Source organism: Suncus etruscus, chromosome 5 (assembly GCF_024139225.1).
Source record: "Suncus etruscus isolate mSunEtr1 chromosome 5, mSunEtr1.pri.cur, whole genome shotgun sequence".
In the NCBI taxonomy this organism is placed as follows: Eukaryota; Metazoa; Chordata; class Mammalia; order Eulipotyphla; family Soricidae; genus Suncus; species Suncus etruscus.
Window position 1 is genome coordinate 77,154,162 of NC_064852.1, and position 15,637 is coordinate 77,169,798.

At 38.7% G+C, this 15,637-nt stretch overlaps 1 protein-coding gene across 4 annotated transcripts in view; it reads right to left on the reverse strand.

Moving 5' to 3' along the window:
* The window catches only part of RBMS1 (RNA binding motif single stranded interacting protein 1), a 241,279-nt gene extending 231,438 nt beyond the window's left edge, over positions 1–9,841 (reverse strand). For all 4 annotated transcript variants that reach the window (XM_049773358.1, XM_049773354.1, XM_049773357.1 and 1 more), the window contains exon 1: positions 9,543–9,841. In XM_049773358.1, coding sequence (XP_049629315.1) covers positions 9,543–9,617 — 75 coding nt within the window. In that variant the 5' untranslated portion in view covers positions 9,618–9,841. The remainder of the gene's footprint in view (positions 1–9,542) is intronic.
* Positions 9,842–15,637: the final 5,796 nt, after the last annotated feature.

Below are 15,637 nucleotides of genomic sequence, written 5' to 3' on the forward strand. Positions count from 1 at the left end.
CATACAGCTATAAAAACAAGTCAGCTATAAAATGAGCTGCAAAACCATTGTTGTATCTCCACTGGACTTCACGTTCTCAATCAACACAATGAAAAAATCAGAGTCCTAGTAAAAGACCAGTGTTTCATGCTTAAGTTTCTCTGACACCTAATTATTCCTGTTATTTCTATTATTTCCTTAATATATTATTTATTTAACAGATGTAATTGATCATGCAGCATAAAACCTTTAGTGGTAGTAGGACTGAGGTTAGAAAACTTGTAATGGCTTTTGTTTGTAGAACCAACAAAACAAATTAAAACTTTAGAGGAGAAGCTGGAGTGATAGTAGAGCGGGTAGGGTGTTTTGCCTTGCACAAGGCCAAAACAGGTTTGATCCCTGGCATCCCATATGGTCCCCAGAGCTCAGCAGTACTAATTCTTGAAAGCAGGGCTAGGAGTAGTAATCCTGAGCAACACCGGATATGGCCCAAAAACTAACCAACCAACCAACCAACAAAAATCTGGAGGAAATAAATGTCCTGAAACATTTTAAATTGGCTATTTTTTTCCACAAATGTTTGTATTTGTCAAGACTGTTTGATGATGAAACTAAAATTAACTTTTGAGAAAACAAAGATAATGTTAAAGTCATTACATGGAACTGGAGAGATAGCCTGGAGGTAGGGCGTTTGCCTTGCTGGCAGAAGGTTGGTGATTCAAATCCCAGCATCCCATATGGTCCCCTGAGCCTGCCAGGAGCGATTTCTGAGCATAGAGCTAGGAGTAACCTCTGAGTGCTGCCGGGTGTGACCCAAAAACGAAACAAAAAATGTTCTGATATAATTTATTTTCCTTATAACCTCTTATATATCTTGATACTCATATAAATTGTAAAAACATTTTATTATTCAAGAGACAAGAAAGTGTAAGGATCACCACATGGTTTCTGTTGGGATAACCAGCCCAGCCAAGTCACTGGGAGAAGCCCAATGAGGACTAACTGGGTGTGGTCCATCCCTGCTTCCCCAAATCTGCTGTTTCCTAAAGAAATGCCAGTTCACATTAGACACATTGTCTATGTGTCGACTACAGACACAGGATCTAATTAACAGCATGATAAAACTACAAATCTATTCTTCGAAGTTAATAAGGTAAGGTAACAGTTAAGGTAACAGATTAGAAGAAGTAAGCAATACCTCAAATGTTGTAAATAGTAAAAGTAACATTTCTGTATAACCATTATATTTTCTTGTAAAGATTATATTGTCAGTTGTCACAACCTTCATCTGTTGGTTTACTAGTACACTTATATGCATAAATCTAGAAAAATCATATGAAATAAAGCAATTAAATATGAGACCTTGAAGGAAAGGAGTTAACATATAATATCAAAAATTATTTTAAATTCTAAGGCCTCACAAAGAATAATAAAGCAAAACACATGCACACAAAATGTTGGTTATCAATTCAAAAAGTTTGTATTCATTAATTGAAGGCCCAATTTATAAAATTACCAATTTTGTCACATTTATTCTTAGCACTTTACTTTTACTTTAATCCTGCATGTATTTTTAATGCCTTAATGTCACTCATATCTTGATTGACATGATGTCTCTGAAATGCTACCTTGTAAAGTTTCTTTGCTGTCTTCCCTGAAGCTGGTGAGATGGCTGAGAGCAGAAACCAGATTATTACACTCCTTAATCATTTCCAATGTCAAATATAAAAAATTATGCACTGGGTTCACTTAAAAAATAGTAAAAGTATTTTAGCCCTTCATGATCCTCAGAAGTTTTTCTATAAGCTACCAGCTCAAAACTTACCCTAATTCTGGGGCCAGAGCAAGGGCACAGCAGATAGGGCATTTGCCTTGCACGAAGCCAACCATGTTCAGTCCCTGGCATCTATATGATCCCTGAGCCTGCTAAGGGTAATTTCTGAGTGTAGAGCCAGGAGTAACCCTTGAGCTCCTCTCGGTGTGGTCCAAAAATTATAAAAATTTACCCTAATTCCTAATTTCAAAAATCAAATGTTATAGCCAATGTTGAAAACATCCACCAGGTGTTGGCTTTGTCTTGATTGTACTAGAATATTGGAATTTAATCCCTTTGCTGGTATATAAATTTTTATATAATTATCCAGAAAATGGATACATTAATCCATTTAAGAATTAGTTAAATGGGGCTGGAAGATAGTATAACAGGTAAATCCTGAGTAAATCCTTAGCACTCCTGAATGTGGTCCAAAAATTTTACAAAGAATAATAAGCTAAAGATAGTGTATAAAAAAGGACAATGCCCAAGTTCTAATAATTTTATCCTCTAGGAGAAATGTTCTTTAAATTTTGTCTACTTTATTTCTTCTCTATCTCTTTCTTTCTTCTTCTTATCTTTTTCTTGTTCTTGCTTGAAAAAATTAGATATACATATCATGATGTTAAAGACACTGGATATATGAAAAGAAAACAAAAATTAGATTCCAATAAAGACACATTCAGTTTGTTGTTGGCTTAGCTGTTATCAACCCACTTGACACCCTGCTCCCAATTCTGCACCTGATTCAAAAATATGCAGTTTCTAATGTGAAATCTATGTTTGTGCTGTTATTTATATGTGTTCAACACACATATTCTAAGAAAATGTTGGCTATGTATTATCTAACCAAACTCCCAGTGATAAATGTAACATCCAAAGCCCTGCGTCTCATGAGGCTCAGTAGAATTCCAGTAGGCTTTACTATTTACTCATTAAAACAAAACAGCAGAGAAAGCATTCATTCCCACATCAAATTCTTAAGCCAAGATTCAATTTTTGAATATGTGGCTTAATTTTATACCAATAGCCTGGCAATTTATATAAAATCACAAAAATATCAATACTATGTTTTTAAACTATTTTACATTGAATCAAATACTTCCACTTACTGTGACATATTCCAATTTATTGCTATAATATACCAATGAAGTGGGATATAGATAGATGTATCCATGTCTTGTGTAGGATTAGGCAAGATTATCTGAGAAAGATCTATAATTGTATATACCTTGACACTAGGCAATATTTTAGTTGTTATCCATTAAGTAAATAAATGTTCTTACCAAATCAAATACACTGATAAAAAGGGAATTTATTGAAAATTAAGCTGGATAAAAGTTCATGTTCTTTGTGACCAGCTACAGGAGGCAAAGAAAAGTTAACAATTCATTACATGTGAAAGTCCCCTCCATTAAACCTATAAAATTTTCTTTCTCACACCATGTTTTGTTTTTAATAAAGTTGTATGAAAAGGAACTTTGAATCAATTAAGCACTGGCCAACTGACATGTGATTTATCTTACAGATTTTTGTTTTGTTATGTTTAGTTGCAGATCCAAACTCAGTGGTGCTCAGGTATCATTCTTGGCAGTGCTCAGGGGATATGTGTTGCCAAGGATCAAGTCATTATTTGGCTGCATGCAAGGCCTTAATTCTTGTACTATCTCTCTATTCTCATTTAAGGACCTTAAGTCATAAAGCACATGAAAATTTCCCACCATAGGAAGAAAATATATCAAAACTATTTGAATTATATTTCATTAGAAATGTAGGTTGAATTCCTATCATTCATAGTTTTTAGTTACAATTTTCTTTTCTGAACATTTTGCGTATAATTATTTTGGATAATAATAGCTACTAAGAGGGATTTATTTAGCACATACTGTTTTGCAAATCAAGCAAGGAATTAAGAAGGTGTTTATATACTTTGAAGCAAGATTTACAGTGGGATAGTGAAACCCTGCTGGTAGAAGATAAACTAGTTAACTGAGAGTCCAATGAGGGAAAAAAATTAGACAAGCAATTTCTCACCTTTAATTTAGAATGACTGATGGGGCCAGAGTAACAGTACAATAGGGACTTATCTAACACCCAGTTTAATCTCTGGTACTCTATATAGTCCCCTGAGCCAGACAGGAGTGATTCCTGAATGCAGAGCCAGGAGGAAGCCTAGAACATGGCCAGGCATGGGTTTCACCAACAACAACTCAAAAAAAGAAAAGAAAGAAAAGAAAAGACTGGTCTTTAAATGTCCATATTTTTCCAGATCTTATCTTTCTTCTTTTTCCTTTTCTCTTCCTTCTTCTATCCTCATCTCTCTCTTTCCTTTCTTTATGTAGTGCCAGTAATAGAATTCAGGATCTCACACATACAAGTTATGCAGCTCTGGCACTGACACATGCTCAGTCCTGTCATTTTTATTTTCAATTAAGGACTTATCCTTCCATTTGAGATCTTTCTTCCATGATTTTTACTCATTAGATAGATACAGGGGTAAAATATGTTCCTGACAACTCTCTTTTCAGAAAATATCAGATATATGTAATATGTACTTATATAATATATATATTATGTGTTATATGATATATGTATGTATCTATAGAATTTTTTTGTCTTTAAATAAAGATCCTTATTTTAAATTTAAATAATCATTCAGTACTTGTTAAGGGTTTGGGTGTTTCAATAAACCCTTAAAGCAAAATTTAAAATCTGAGCAATAAGGTAAAAATAAAATTCATACAAGCATATTACATGAAAATTGCCAATATTTTGAATTTAAGTTCAAGCCTAAGGTTATCAAATGCATAAGGTATATCTAGTCACACACACAAAATAAGTTAATACTTTATTGCTCCTTTTATCTTTTCAATTGTTCCCATCTAGAAACATATGATCTGAAGCCCAGCATATAAAAAAAAAAAAATCAACAATAGGAAAATCAAAAGAAAGCAAGAGAAATGTGCATCGTTATTACATTTTAGATTTTTATAGCCTGCAGTCTTCCAACAGCCACAGTATCCCACTCACCTAAAGCTTGTTCATCAGTGTAATGTAAGAAATATTTAATGTATTGATACATTTAAAAAAATTTTATTCACCTCATAAATGTGGTAACCTTTTAGGATGCAAGCCACCTTTTCTTAATATCATGACTCTGTACCATCAATTCACTTAAATTACTAGTAGCTTTATGTTTAAATCATAATCCCTAATTCCTTAACAAAATGTTCATGTATACATTTATTTAATAAAAATTATTTCCTTGTAGCTCTTATTATTTGAATCCAAAATTTATTAACCATTAATTATATTTCAGGATTATTATATCTTGAAGGGTAATTATATTTTGAAGCTAGGTCCAGTTATAGTTTTGGAGTACACCTATATAAAAATTTTAAAACAAACTTGCTTTAGAAACTAAAATTTCCTTAATACAGATACTCATTAAATACAGAAAAGAACTCTATAAACATAGCTTAAAAGCCAAAGCTTCCCACATAATATTTCTTTGGGGAAGGAATCCAAAGTGGTCCTCATGGGCCCGAGAGATCATTCCTAGCAATTCTCCACTAAAAAGTTTAGAGGTTCAATTTTAGGGCCTAAGGATAGGTACTGATTAGAACTCTGTGCAGAAAATTGGCCAGGACATCCCAGTAATATTTAGGGGTCTCTAGGACTGTACCTGGAAGTCCTGGGGGGTTTTCAAGGGTAACACACTATGATATTCAGGGACACATGTGGTACCAAGAATCAAACTGGATTGGTCACATTCAGGCACATGCTTTAATCCTCTATACTATCTTTTCAGTCTTCAAATACATAATGTCAGTTTATATATAAATATATTATATTGTTATCTAATTATAAAGAGCTCAAATTTGTTATTGCTAACAGGTACAATATATTTACTTAAAATAATTATGTAAGAACATTTACACTTCTTTCTTAAAAAGAAACAATATTTCAATTCCCATAAATATTTGTATAAATGCTAAAGCAATTATATACACTTTATAGTCTCTTGTAAAAAAAATAAACATGGCAAAAAGGTTTCTATTGTAATAGTAAAATTAATGCAGCCATTGTTGGAAAATGTATAAATGCAAACATGTAAATCTTTAGGATGAATTATGTCAAATCAACAGAATTTTTCAGTTTATAAGAGGGAATATCAAATCTATTTTTTCATGATATCACCTAAGTTTTCTTATAATTCAGAAAATCCTTTACATTTATGTGGCTATAGTTATAAAATTACATCAAACTCCATCTCTAAATGTGTCAGGTGATACACCTCAGTAATAAGACTATTCCACTGGAAAAGTACAAAACAATGCATGAGAATTAGAGGTAGTTCAGTGCTACAAGCCACACCTTGTAGAGTGATAATCTGAATCCAATCCCTAGAAAAACACACCACACACACACACACACACACACACACACACACACACACACACACACACACACACACAAATTGAAAATACCACAGTAGGGGAAAATTTCAGGTTACTTGAAATCTATGTAATTCTGCACTATGTAAATCATCAAGAAATTATCACAATCTTCTTCAAGTCTATCCGTATCCTGTCCTTCCAAAAGACCCTCAATTTACTTACTGGTTAATTTAGATACATTTTTTTCCTTAATGATCTTGTCTTTAGTCTCTTTATTCAAAGCACAAAACATATGAATTCAGACACAAGCACTAACACTTAAATATTACCTTTGTTAATAAAATATAAAAATAACTATCACTAGCTACTCCTGGCAGTGCTTAGTGGAATGTATGGAAACAGAGATGTGCAAGGCACAGACCCTTATCAGAGGTAGTTATTTTCCAGGCCCCAGAAGTAAGTCATACATTTTATGGAGGGAAATTACAAAATTGGCCAAATTGACTCTAAATAATTAACACAAGAAGACTGATCTGACACAAGTTACCTTTTTAAAGTAACAAGTCATTTTCAAATGTCAATTTAAGTAGTATCTATTCCTTCAGAGAAAAAAAATCCCATCTATTTATTCTTTCTCAATGCAAGACGACTCCCTCCATCCCTTGATCACAAGTTTGAGTCAAATATCCAGTTGCAAATCATTGTGCTCTTCCTCAATTTTTAACATAGCTTCCAAACAGAAGTTTCAAAACAACGCGGACCAGCAAACACATCACTGTACTTTAAACAGAGGAATGTTTTCAATCCCATATTTCTGAAAGATTAAAAGCACACAGGCGAGGATCATCACTCTAGACAAAATAGTCTTAGTGAGTTTATTAACTTTTTAGGTATATTAGGCAACTGTTGTTTATCAACTAACCACAAATAAAATTTTTTTTTACTGACTCACACTCCGGGGTACTGAGAGATACTTAAGGGAGCAAAAGGGCTAATCACTCCAAAGTGAGCTCATCTAAAATCTTCATCTTGTTACTTTACATTCAATGAGATGCCCCTAAGATAATCAAGATACCATACAAGAGGGAATTTGGAGTTAATTACCAAAGTTTCATACCATGTTATATAGGTCAAGTGAGTATGTGTGTCTTTGTCTAGAAACAAAGAGATTCAGCAACTCTAGTAGACAGTAAAATTATTTTTGTTTTTTTGAGGGGTTAGAAGGGGGGCTCACCCAGTGATGCTCAGGGATTACTCCTGGATCTGCACTCAGAAATTACTCCTAGAGGTGCACAGGAAACAATATAGGATGCCAGGGATCTGACGTGGGTTGGACACATGCAAGGCAATTGCCCTAACCCACTGTAATGACACTCAGGCCCCATGTTTTGAGAATGTCATTTACCGTAACACAAATCAATATTAAATGCTTTATGCAGGAAGCTCACTCTCAGAAAATGGGCCTAAAGCTTTCTGGGCTCTGACCCTAATTGCTCAAGCAGGCTCTTGCTGTTTGTCTCTCTCTTCAATTATTTATGGGGGAAAAAAAGGCCAAATGGCATTGCATTAGCTTTATTAAGCGCTCTCTACTTGTTTCTAACTTACTAATGGTATATAAAAATTACGAAGGTGAATGTGACTCTAGAAACATTATCTTTGTCTTCTTCACCTGAGCATATGCATATATTATTCATACAGTGAAGTGTTGGATAGGCAACCCAAACTGCATAATTTAAACAAGTACACTAAGTGCATATAATCTCTAAAAGGTAGTGCCATGATTTCACATCCAGATTTCTTTCAACTTATATTTACAATGTAGTGCGAACAAACAAACAAGTACCTCCTTCAGGCCCCTCAGAACTCTTAAGTGAGAATCACAGAACAATAAATAATGGAGTATCCTAAATATTAACCTATCTTTCTGTTTTACCCCCCAAATAAAATGAGAATTAGAAGTAGTGAAATGAGGCCCTTGTAGTGCTAGGGAGAATTTTTGGCGTCTGGTCTGAAAAATGTCCTTTGTATGTGTCCATGGACCACACACACTGTAAAAAAGAAATGCTTATCAAGGTTGCACTGAAGAATCTTTGCACTGTGCCAGAAATGCAGGGCTGCCAGCAAGCAGGGCATGGTTACAACCTCCCTGAGAAAGTTCAGACACACATCTGTACTGGATTCTTTTGTGATCTGTCAGGGCACCTGGAACATTGGTAGAAGATGCGGATTGCTGATGGAGGCTGGTGCAGCCAACTCCAGCTCTCCCAAACTGGTGATGCAGCTTCCAAAGCCGAAAACCCTCTCTTTCCGTGGTTCGCATACGTCCGTTTGTCAACGAGTTCAGGAAGCCTCAAATTCTTACTGCCAAAATAATACAGGCCCACTCACAAAGTCCTCGGGGTCCCTAGAAAGTCAACGGCATTTTGTGTGACTCCTATAGCATCGGTTACCTAAGAAAGAGTGTGACAAGGCCACTTTTTGAGAAAGCCCCATTGGAAATCGATCTGCGGGTCAACCTATAAAGTGGTAGTGCTTTATTTATTTATTTCTTTCTTTGAACGAAACACCAAGCGAATTCCTTCGCTAACCCTGAAAGCTGGCCCCATTGTCCTTCCTCTGCAAACGCTCGAGGGGAGAGATGAAAAGGGACATCAATGAACGCTGGGTGAACTTTGGCCACTTTTTATTTTTTTTTGAAACCCAAAACAGCAGCGTAAAAAGTAGAAATCAGTAACCAGGTGAAGTGCCAGACCGCACAAAGATCAAGGCGAGGGGCGGGCGCGCGGGGCCGGAGGGCGGAGAAGAGAGGAGAGGAGAGGAGAGGAGAGGAGAAGGACAAACGTCCCGTCCACGGGCCCGACCCCTTCCTTCCCCGCAAAGCCCAGGCCCTAGCCCAGTTGGGGGGACCCGGACTGGGAGGGCTCCGCGCCACTCCGCGCGGGCAGCCAAGAGTTACGGCACGAAGGGCGAGGCCCAGGAGAAGGAGTGGAAGAGCCGCGCCGCGCCGCGCTGTGCCACCGGCGGGTGCAACTGCGGGCCCCGGGCGGGCGTCTGCAGGGGAACCGAACCGCGAACGCTCTGAACCCCTCTTTAGCCCCGCGACCCTCCCCGCACCCCCAGGGGCCAGGAAGGGGCTGGCGGCTCTTTCCTGTCTAGTCGCTCAGCCCCCTCCCCCGCGCCCCGTAGGCTTTCTGTAACCCGATCCCCGCAACTCCGCTTTTTCCCCGGGCAGCCGCCGCCCCGCGCTGCCAGGCCAGCTCTATAGTTAGCAACCCCTCCATCAACTCGCCCCGGGGGCTCCCACCCCCAAAGCCCCCGCGTGCCCCCCTGGTTTTTGTTTTCTTTTTTACCTTAGCTTGGAGATACTGGGGGTAGTAGTAGGTGGCGTACTGAGGGTACATCTGCTGTTTCCACACTTTGCCCATGAAGCTGGAAGGCTGGCTGCCCGCCCGCCGCGCAGGGTCGTGGGCACTTTGGGCTTTTCCAAGTCTCGAGCTTTCTCTCTCTCTCTCTCTCTCGCTTTCTCTCTCTCTCGCTTTCTCTCTCTCTCTCTCTCTCTCTCCCTCCTGCCTCTCCCTTTCCGGAGGCGGTGGTGGTGGTGGTGGCGGCGGCGGCTTCTAGGGCAGCCGCTGCTCGGATCACCTCCCCACCCCGGACCAGACGTCCTCCTTCTCCTTCTTCTCTTGCTCCTTCTCCTTCTCCTCCTTCTCTTTCTCCTTCACCTTCCTTCTCCGCTTCGGCAGAGAAAGCACACCGCAGAAGCGCAGAGGGCGACCCTCCCCCGGACCTCCTAGGGCTAGGGCGCTCCCTCCTAGAGTCTAGGAGTTACCTCCCGGAGCCCGAGTGCTCCCCGGAGCTGCCCAGCGAAAAGGCTGGCTGGCACACTCACTCCTCCTCCGGCTGGCGCTCGCTCGCTAGCTCGCTCGCTCGCTTGCACGCTCGAGCAAGGCTGGCAGAGCGGACGGAGCCCGGGAAGGTGATCAAGACCAATGCAAAGTGCTGCTGCTGCGGCGGCGGCTGCGCTCCGTGCCAGGAGGCATCTGGGGTGGGGTGCGCCCGATGTGGGGGGGTGGTGGTGGAAGAGGGGAGTCGAGAAGCTGCTGCGTGCCGAGGCTGGGGGAAGGGCGCGCGGGGCGGAGCTTGGGCGCCGCCGCGGAGCCCGGGACCGGCTGGAGGTGAGGGCTGAGTTTTTTTAACCACTCCGGTGTCACCTCCCTCCCTCCCTCCCTCCCAGGCTTGCGATTTGGACGGGCGGGAGTCCCCCCGCTAGCCCCCCACCCCCTTCCAGGTCGCTTTGTAGCTGGACTTGGAGGTGGTGGGTGGGGTGCAGGAGGATCTGGGGGAGCCAGTTTCAGAACTGCAGAGTGACACCTTCTCTGGCTTGGTGGACTTTTAATTTTCCGGAAAGGTGTTGGGGGGGGGGCTGAAGGGGAGGTAAGAAGCAAGTAAAAGGAATTTGATTAATCTCTCACTCAGCCCCCCCCCCCCAACCACCACCACCACCACCCCCATTGTATGAAAAGGAAAATGATTTAGTGTCCGAATAGAAAGCTAGAGTGTGCAGACACCTGGCTTCTGTCCTTTCCACCCTCCTGGCTCCAATACTAATTTCTTAGGTGACCTTGGGAGGGTTAGTGTCCTTTGGTTTGGTTTTCCCAGATGTGAGGTAAAATCATACCCTATGCAAAAGGGAAGGCCAACTCACTACACACACACACACACACACACACACACACACACACACACACACACACACACACACAGGGTCCTTTCTTATAAAGGGGGAGATGCCGCAAAGAAGCAGAATGTTATTATTAGAGGACACAATATAGACATCAGCGTCTCTCTGACTGCTTCTAATGCTGCCAGACAGTCTGTCAACTCCCACTCAGGAGCAAGGAAACTCCCTGAGTTTGGAATATTTTAAGGCCATTTTGAAAGTCACGCTGGCATATTGTTGCAGTATGCTTCGGTGACATATAAAAATCAATCTCTCTGCCTCCATCTCCTAATTGTCACTGCTCTAGACAGCCCCAGACAGCAGTGGCTCAGTTCACTACATAACTGGTTATAATTTAATGGAGTTAATTGGTCCCTGAAGCTGCCTGCAGAAGACGTTTATATTCTAGCTCAGAATAAAGGAGATAATACCAAAATGCTTAGATAGATGATTGAGTAAGAAAACACCTCCAAACAGAAGTTCTTTCACAGCTAATAGAATGAAATGGAACGATAATTTGTTTACTAATTAGATGTTGATTACTTTGTCATTTTGGTTTTCTGGTGTATGTTTTCGAAAAGGCACATAAGTAAATCAAACCGAAATGGAATGCAAGTTTTTATTAAGCAGCTCTATTTTTAAGGGTCACATGTCAAAGTAAGTCAAATATACCTTAAAAACAATGGAGTAGAGAAGTAAAATCTTTGTAGTATTTTTGTTTTGTTTTGATTATTGATTTGCCCTCATGCTGCAGTGCTCAGGACTTATTCCTGGCTCAGGGATCAGTCATAGAAGGGCGCTGGGTTCATCCACATATAGTGCTAAGAATTCAGTCTGGATTGGTTGTGTGGGAGGTAAGCACCTTACCTGCTTTACTATCTCACTTCCCTAAATTTCTTTATGATTTAGATAAATTTATGGATTATATACTTTGACTGGAAAAAAAAAACATCAGTTCACCTGAGCACACTTTTTGTATACACCAAGAGGTAAATAATTTTCTCTGAAACAAACAAAAATGCATGTAACTTATGTGGAATCCTATCAGGAAACCAACATTTACTGTGCTTCAGCCCCATTGAGGACATTTTTAAGGTTATGTCAGCCAGAGGGGTGGAGAATTTCTATTTTGCTAAAGGAGTTTGAAATAGTTCTCCATATTGTTTCAATATGGAACACTACTATTTTTGCAAACAGTTGACATGAGCTAACTTGTTTTGTTGTTGTCTCTTTATATTTTTAAGAAGTTAGGAGGACCCAGGACATTAAAAAAAGAAAAAAAAAAAAAAGAAGTTAGGAGGACAAGAAATAGTTGGGAGGTGTGACAAAAGGAACAAAACTATTTAAAAAATGATCTCAGATGGTTTAGGGTTCAAGTGATAAGGGAAATGACTAAACTTACTCTGTTCTACTTTTCTGGGTGATGAAAATTCAGCCTATTTTAAAAGCCCAGTGCATACCCACAATTATGTAGACATTTGATTTATGATAGAGTTGGTATTACAGACCAGCAGTAAAAGAATGAGCCTTTCAATAAATGATTCTGGGTCATTTGGGTATCCATATGGAAAAAATGAAATTGGATGCCAGAGACTCACAAAGCCATTAGTAAAAAGTTCAAGTGAATTAAAGATAGAACTGTAAAAAAGGAGGGGGGCAGAAAACCAAAACAACAAGCTACTTGAAGATATATAGGGAGATATCTGTTTACCCTTGGGGATAAACAAAGGGTTTCCTTAATTAAATGATCAAGAGTTGATTAATTATATTAACATTTTAAATAATGATTTATCAAAGAATAGAGTGAAAATGGCCAGTCTCAAAGATTATGTTGTAACACCCTAAAAAATAGATGTATAGAATACAAGAAGAACCTGAAATTAAAAAGTTAAAGACCTGTAAGAATACAAGCAAAAAAAATAGCAAGCAGATGTCAGGGAGATTGCTCAAAGTATTGAGGTGAATAGTTTGATTCTAGAACCCAGCATTTGATACCTATGTATGGTCTTCTGAGCACTGAACAAGGTGTACCTGCCAAGCATGCAGCTATACACCAGGGGGTGGCCCCAAAATTAAATAAAAAAGAATAATCATGAGCATTTTATCCAGAAGGAAACACATATTTTTATTAAAACATGAAAAGATGCAATTTCTTAGTGATAGTAAGGAAAATGCAACTTAAAATAACAATGTGATACTATTTCATACTCACCAAGACTAACAAATTGAAAGGCTTTTAAGTTATATGCTTCCAAGATATTCCTCTATATATTAGGAATGATCATAACACACTACTGTATAATGAATAAGAGTAGGACGTAGTATAGGACCAAAGAGATGGTACAAAAAGGGGTAAAGAGGCCGGAGAGATAGCATGGAAATAGGGCATATGTCTTGCATGTAGAAGGACGGTGGTTCGAATCCTGACATCCCACATGGTCCCCAGTGCCTGCCATCAGCGATTTCTGAGCTTAGAGCCAGGAGTAACCCCTGAGAGCTGCTGGGTGTGGCCAAAAAAAGGGGGGGGGTAAAAAAAGGGGGTAAAAAGCTGTGACTGACCCCAGCTCAATTCCTGTCTCTTCATATGCCCTCCCAACGTTCTCTGCCCCCCAAGAATGTATTCTAAACAGAGAACTTGGAATAAGCCCCAACATAGCCAGGTGTGCCCCCAAACTTAAAAAATAAAAGGTGGTAGCATATATATGTAATGAAATACTTTGTAGGTGAGAAAATGATTGAAGTGAAGAACATAATTTTAAATAATTTGAAAACACATTAAAGAAGCAAGTCAGCATAGTATGTTAATCTATTTGGGAACTATAAAGGTAGTGGAGCAGGTAAAGGCACTTGTTTTGTTCATGGCCAACCCAGTTTCAATCCCTAGCATCCCATGGTATCTTCCAAAACCCCAGTAGGAGTAGTTCCTGTACACAGAGAACTGACCCCCAAATATAAAACCAAAATATTCTATTTATATAAATATTATTTAAAAAAACATGAGTGTTTTTAAAACATACATGAGTATGTATTTATACTTTTGTATTATACATACAAAAATATGTACAGAAAATACTGGGATGATAACACAAAATTCTGAATTGTGGTTATGCATTATCTCCAAGGAGAAAAAAGGGCAAGATGTTCATGGAGAGTCTGAGAGGACCTATTAGGGCAAGGATTGTTTCATACTTGGTTACCTGTACATAAAAATCTATTTCAACTTTCTCTCAAACCTTCTTTTGTATGTTTTCTGTACTTCGTACTAAAATATATCCCTTTTCTGTTTCTTCATGGATTATTTTTTTATGGCTATGGATGTGGTGATCATACATTTAGTTGTGGGGTTCAACAAGGCTCCCACATAAAGCTTCAGTGCTCATCAAAGATACACTGATTCATTGTAATGCTTACACACATGCTCTCTAGGAGCTAATTGTTTTACAGTTCTCATATATATTCTGCTTCTAGTGCTCATCTGGGTGAGACACTGCAATGTTCACACAAGAATTGACTAGGGACCATAATTCCTGGATCTGTTGTCTCTACATATTTTATTGGTGCTCAATCAGAGTTGTATTTCTGTGAAGTTGTGCATCAACACACATTCACACAGCTGTTGTGCCCCTGGAAATAATTTGTGCTACTGGAATCACAAATAGAAGATAGAAGTCTGGCAGGTTGCACTCAGCATTTGTGGCAGTACTGAGGTTGACCTTATGACCTAAAATGCTTGGAATATGGACATTTTAAACAACTGAGCTATCCCCCTATTCTGAAATAGCTTAAAAACAAAATAAGTTTTTCAGGCTGGAGCAGTGGCACAAGCCATAGGGTGTTTGCCTTGCACGTGCTAACCTAGAAAGGATCGAAGTTCGATCCCCTGGAGTCCCATATGGATCCCCCAGCCAGGATCGATTTCTGAGCGCATAGCCAGGAGTAACCCCTGAGTGTCACTGGGTGTAACCCTTCTCCAAAACTACAACAACAAATAAGTTTTTAATTTTAATCATAATCATTATCCAAAAAGTAGAAGAGTAGAAAAAATAGAATACAACTTTCTAAGTTTCTGGCACACAGCTTTAATTTTTTCTCTCATTTATATATTTTTGTTGTTGTTGTTTTTGGGACACACCTGGCAGGCTCGGGAGACCATATGGGATGCCAGGATTCAAATCACCATCCCTCCTGAATCGTCTGCATGCAAGGCAAATGCCCTACTATCTCTCCAGCCCCTATTCTCTCTATTAAATCTCATTTTCTGACTCTTATATACACATACATATGCATACGTATGCACATATACTTATCTTAATTTTTCTGAGATATTTTTTAAAAAACTAAATATCAGAAAATTATATCTGCAACTATTTTAATATTTACCCTAACAAATCAGAACTTCCCAAAAAACTTAATATAAGAAGTTACTTTTGTAGTTCAATGAATACAGGATGAAACACATATGGAAACTCAGGATAATTTCTCCCTATTAACAAAGTTTTAAAAAATAATTTGATGACATGAGAATCCCTAAAACAAAACAAAGTAACATTCTGAATTTGGCTGTTTTTATATATATATTTTACATATGTATATGTACCCAACTAAATATATAATTTCAATTTATTATACATAGAACTATATATATAGTTTCAATGTATTGCCATCTTTATTCTTCTTCATCATATTAGTGCCTCCTGTGTCTTTTCTGATATATCATGGTAATAT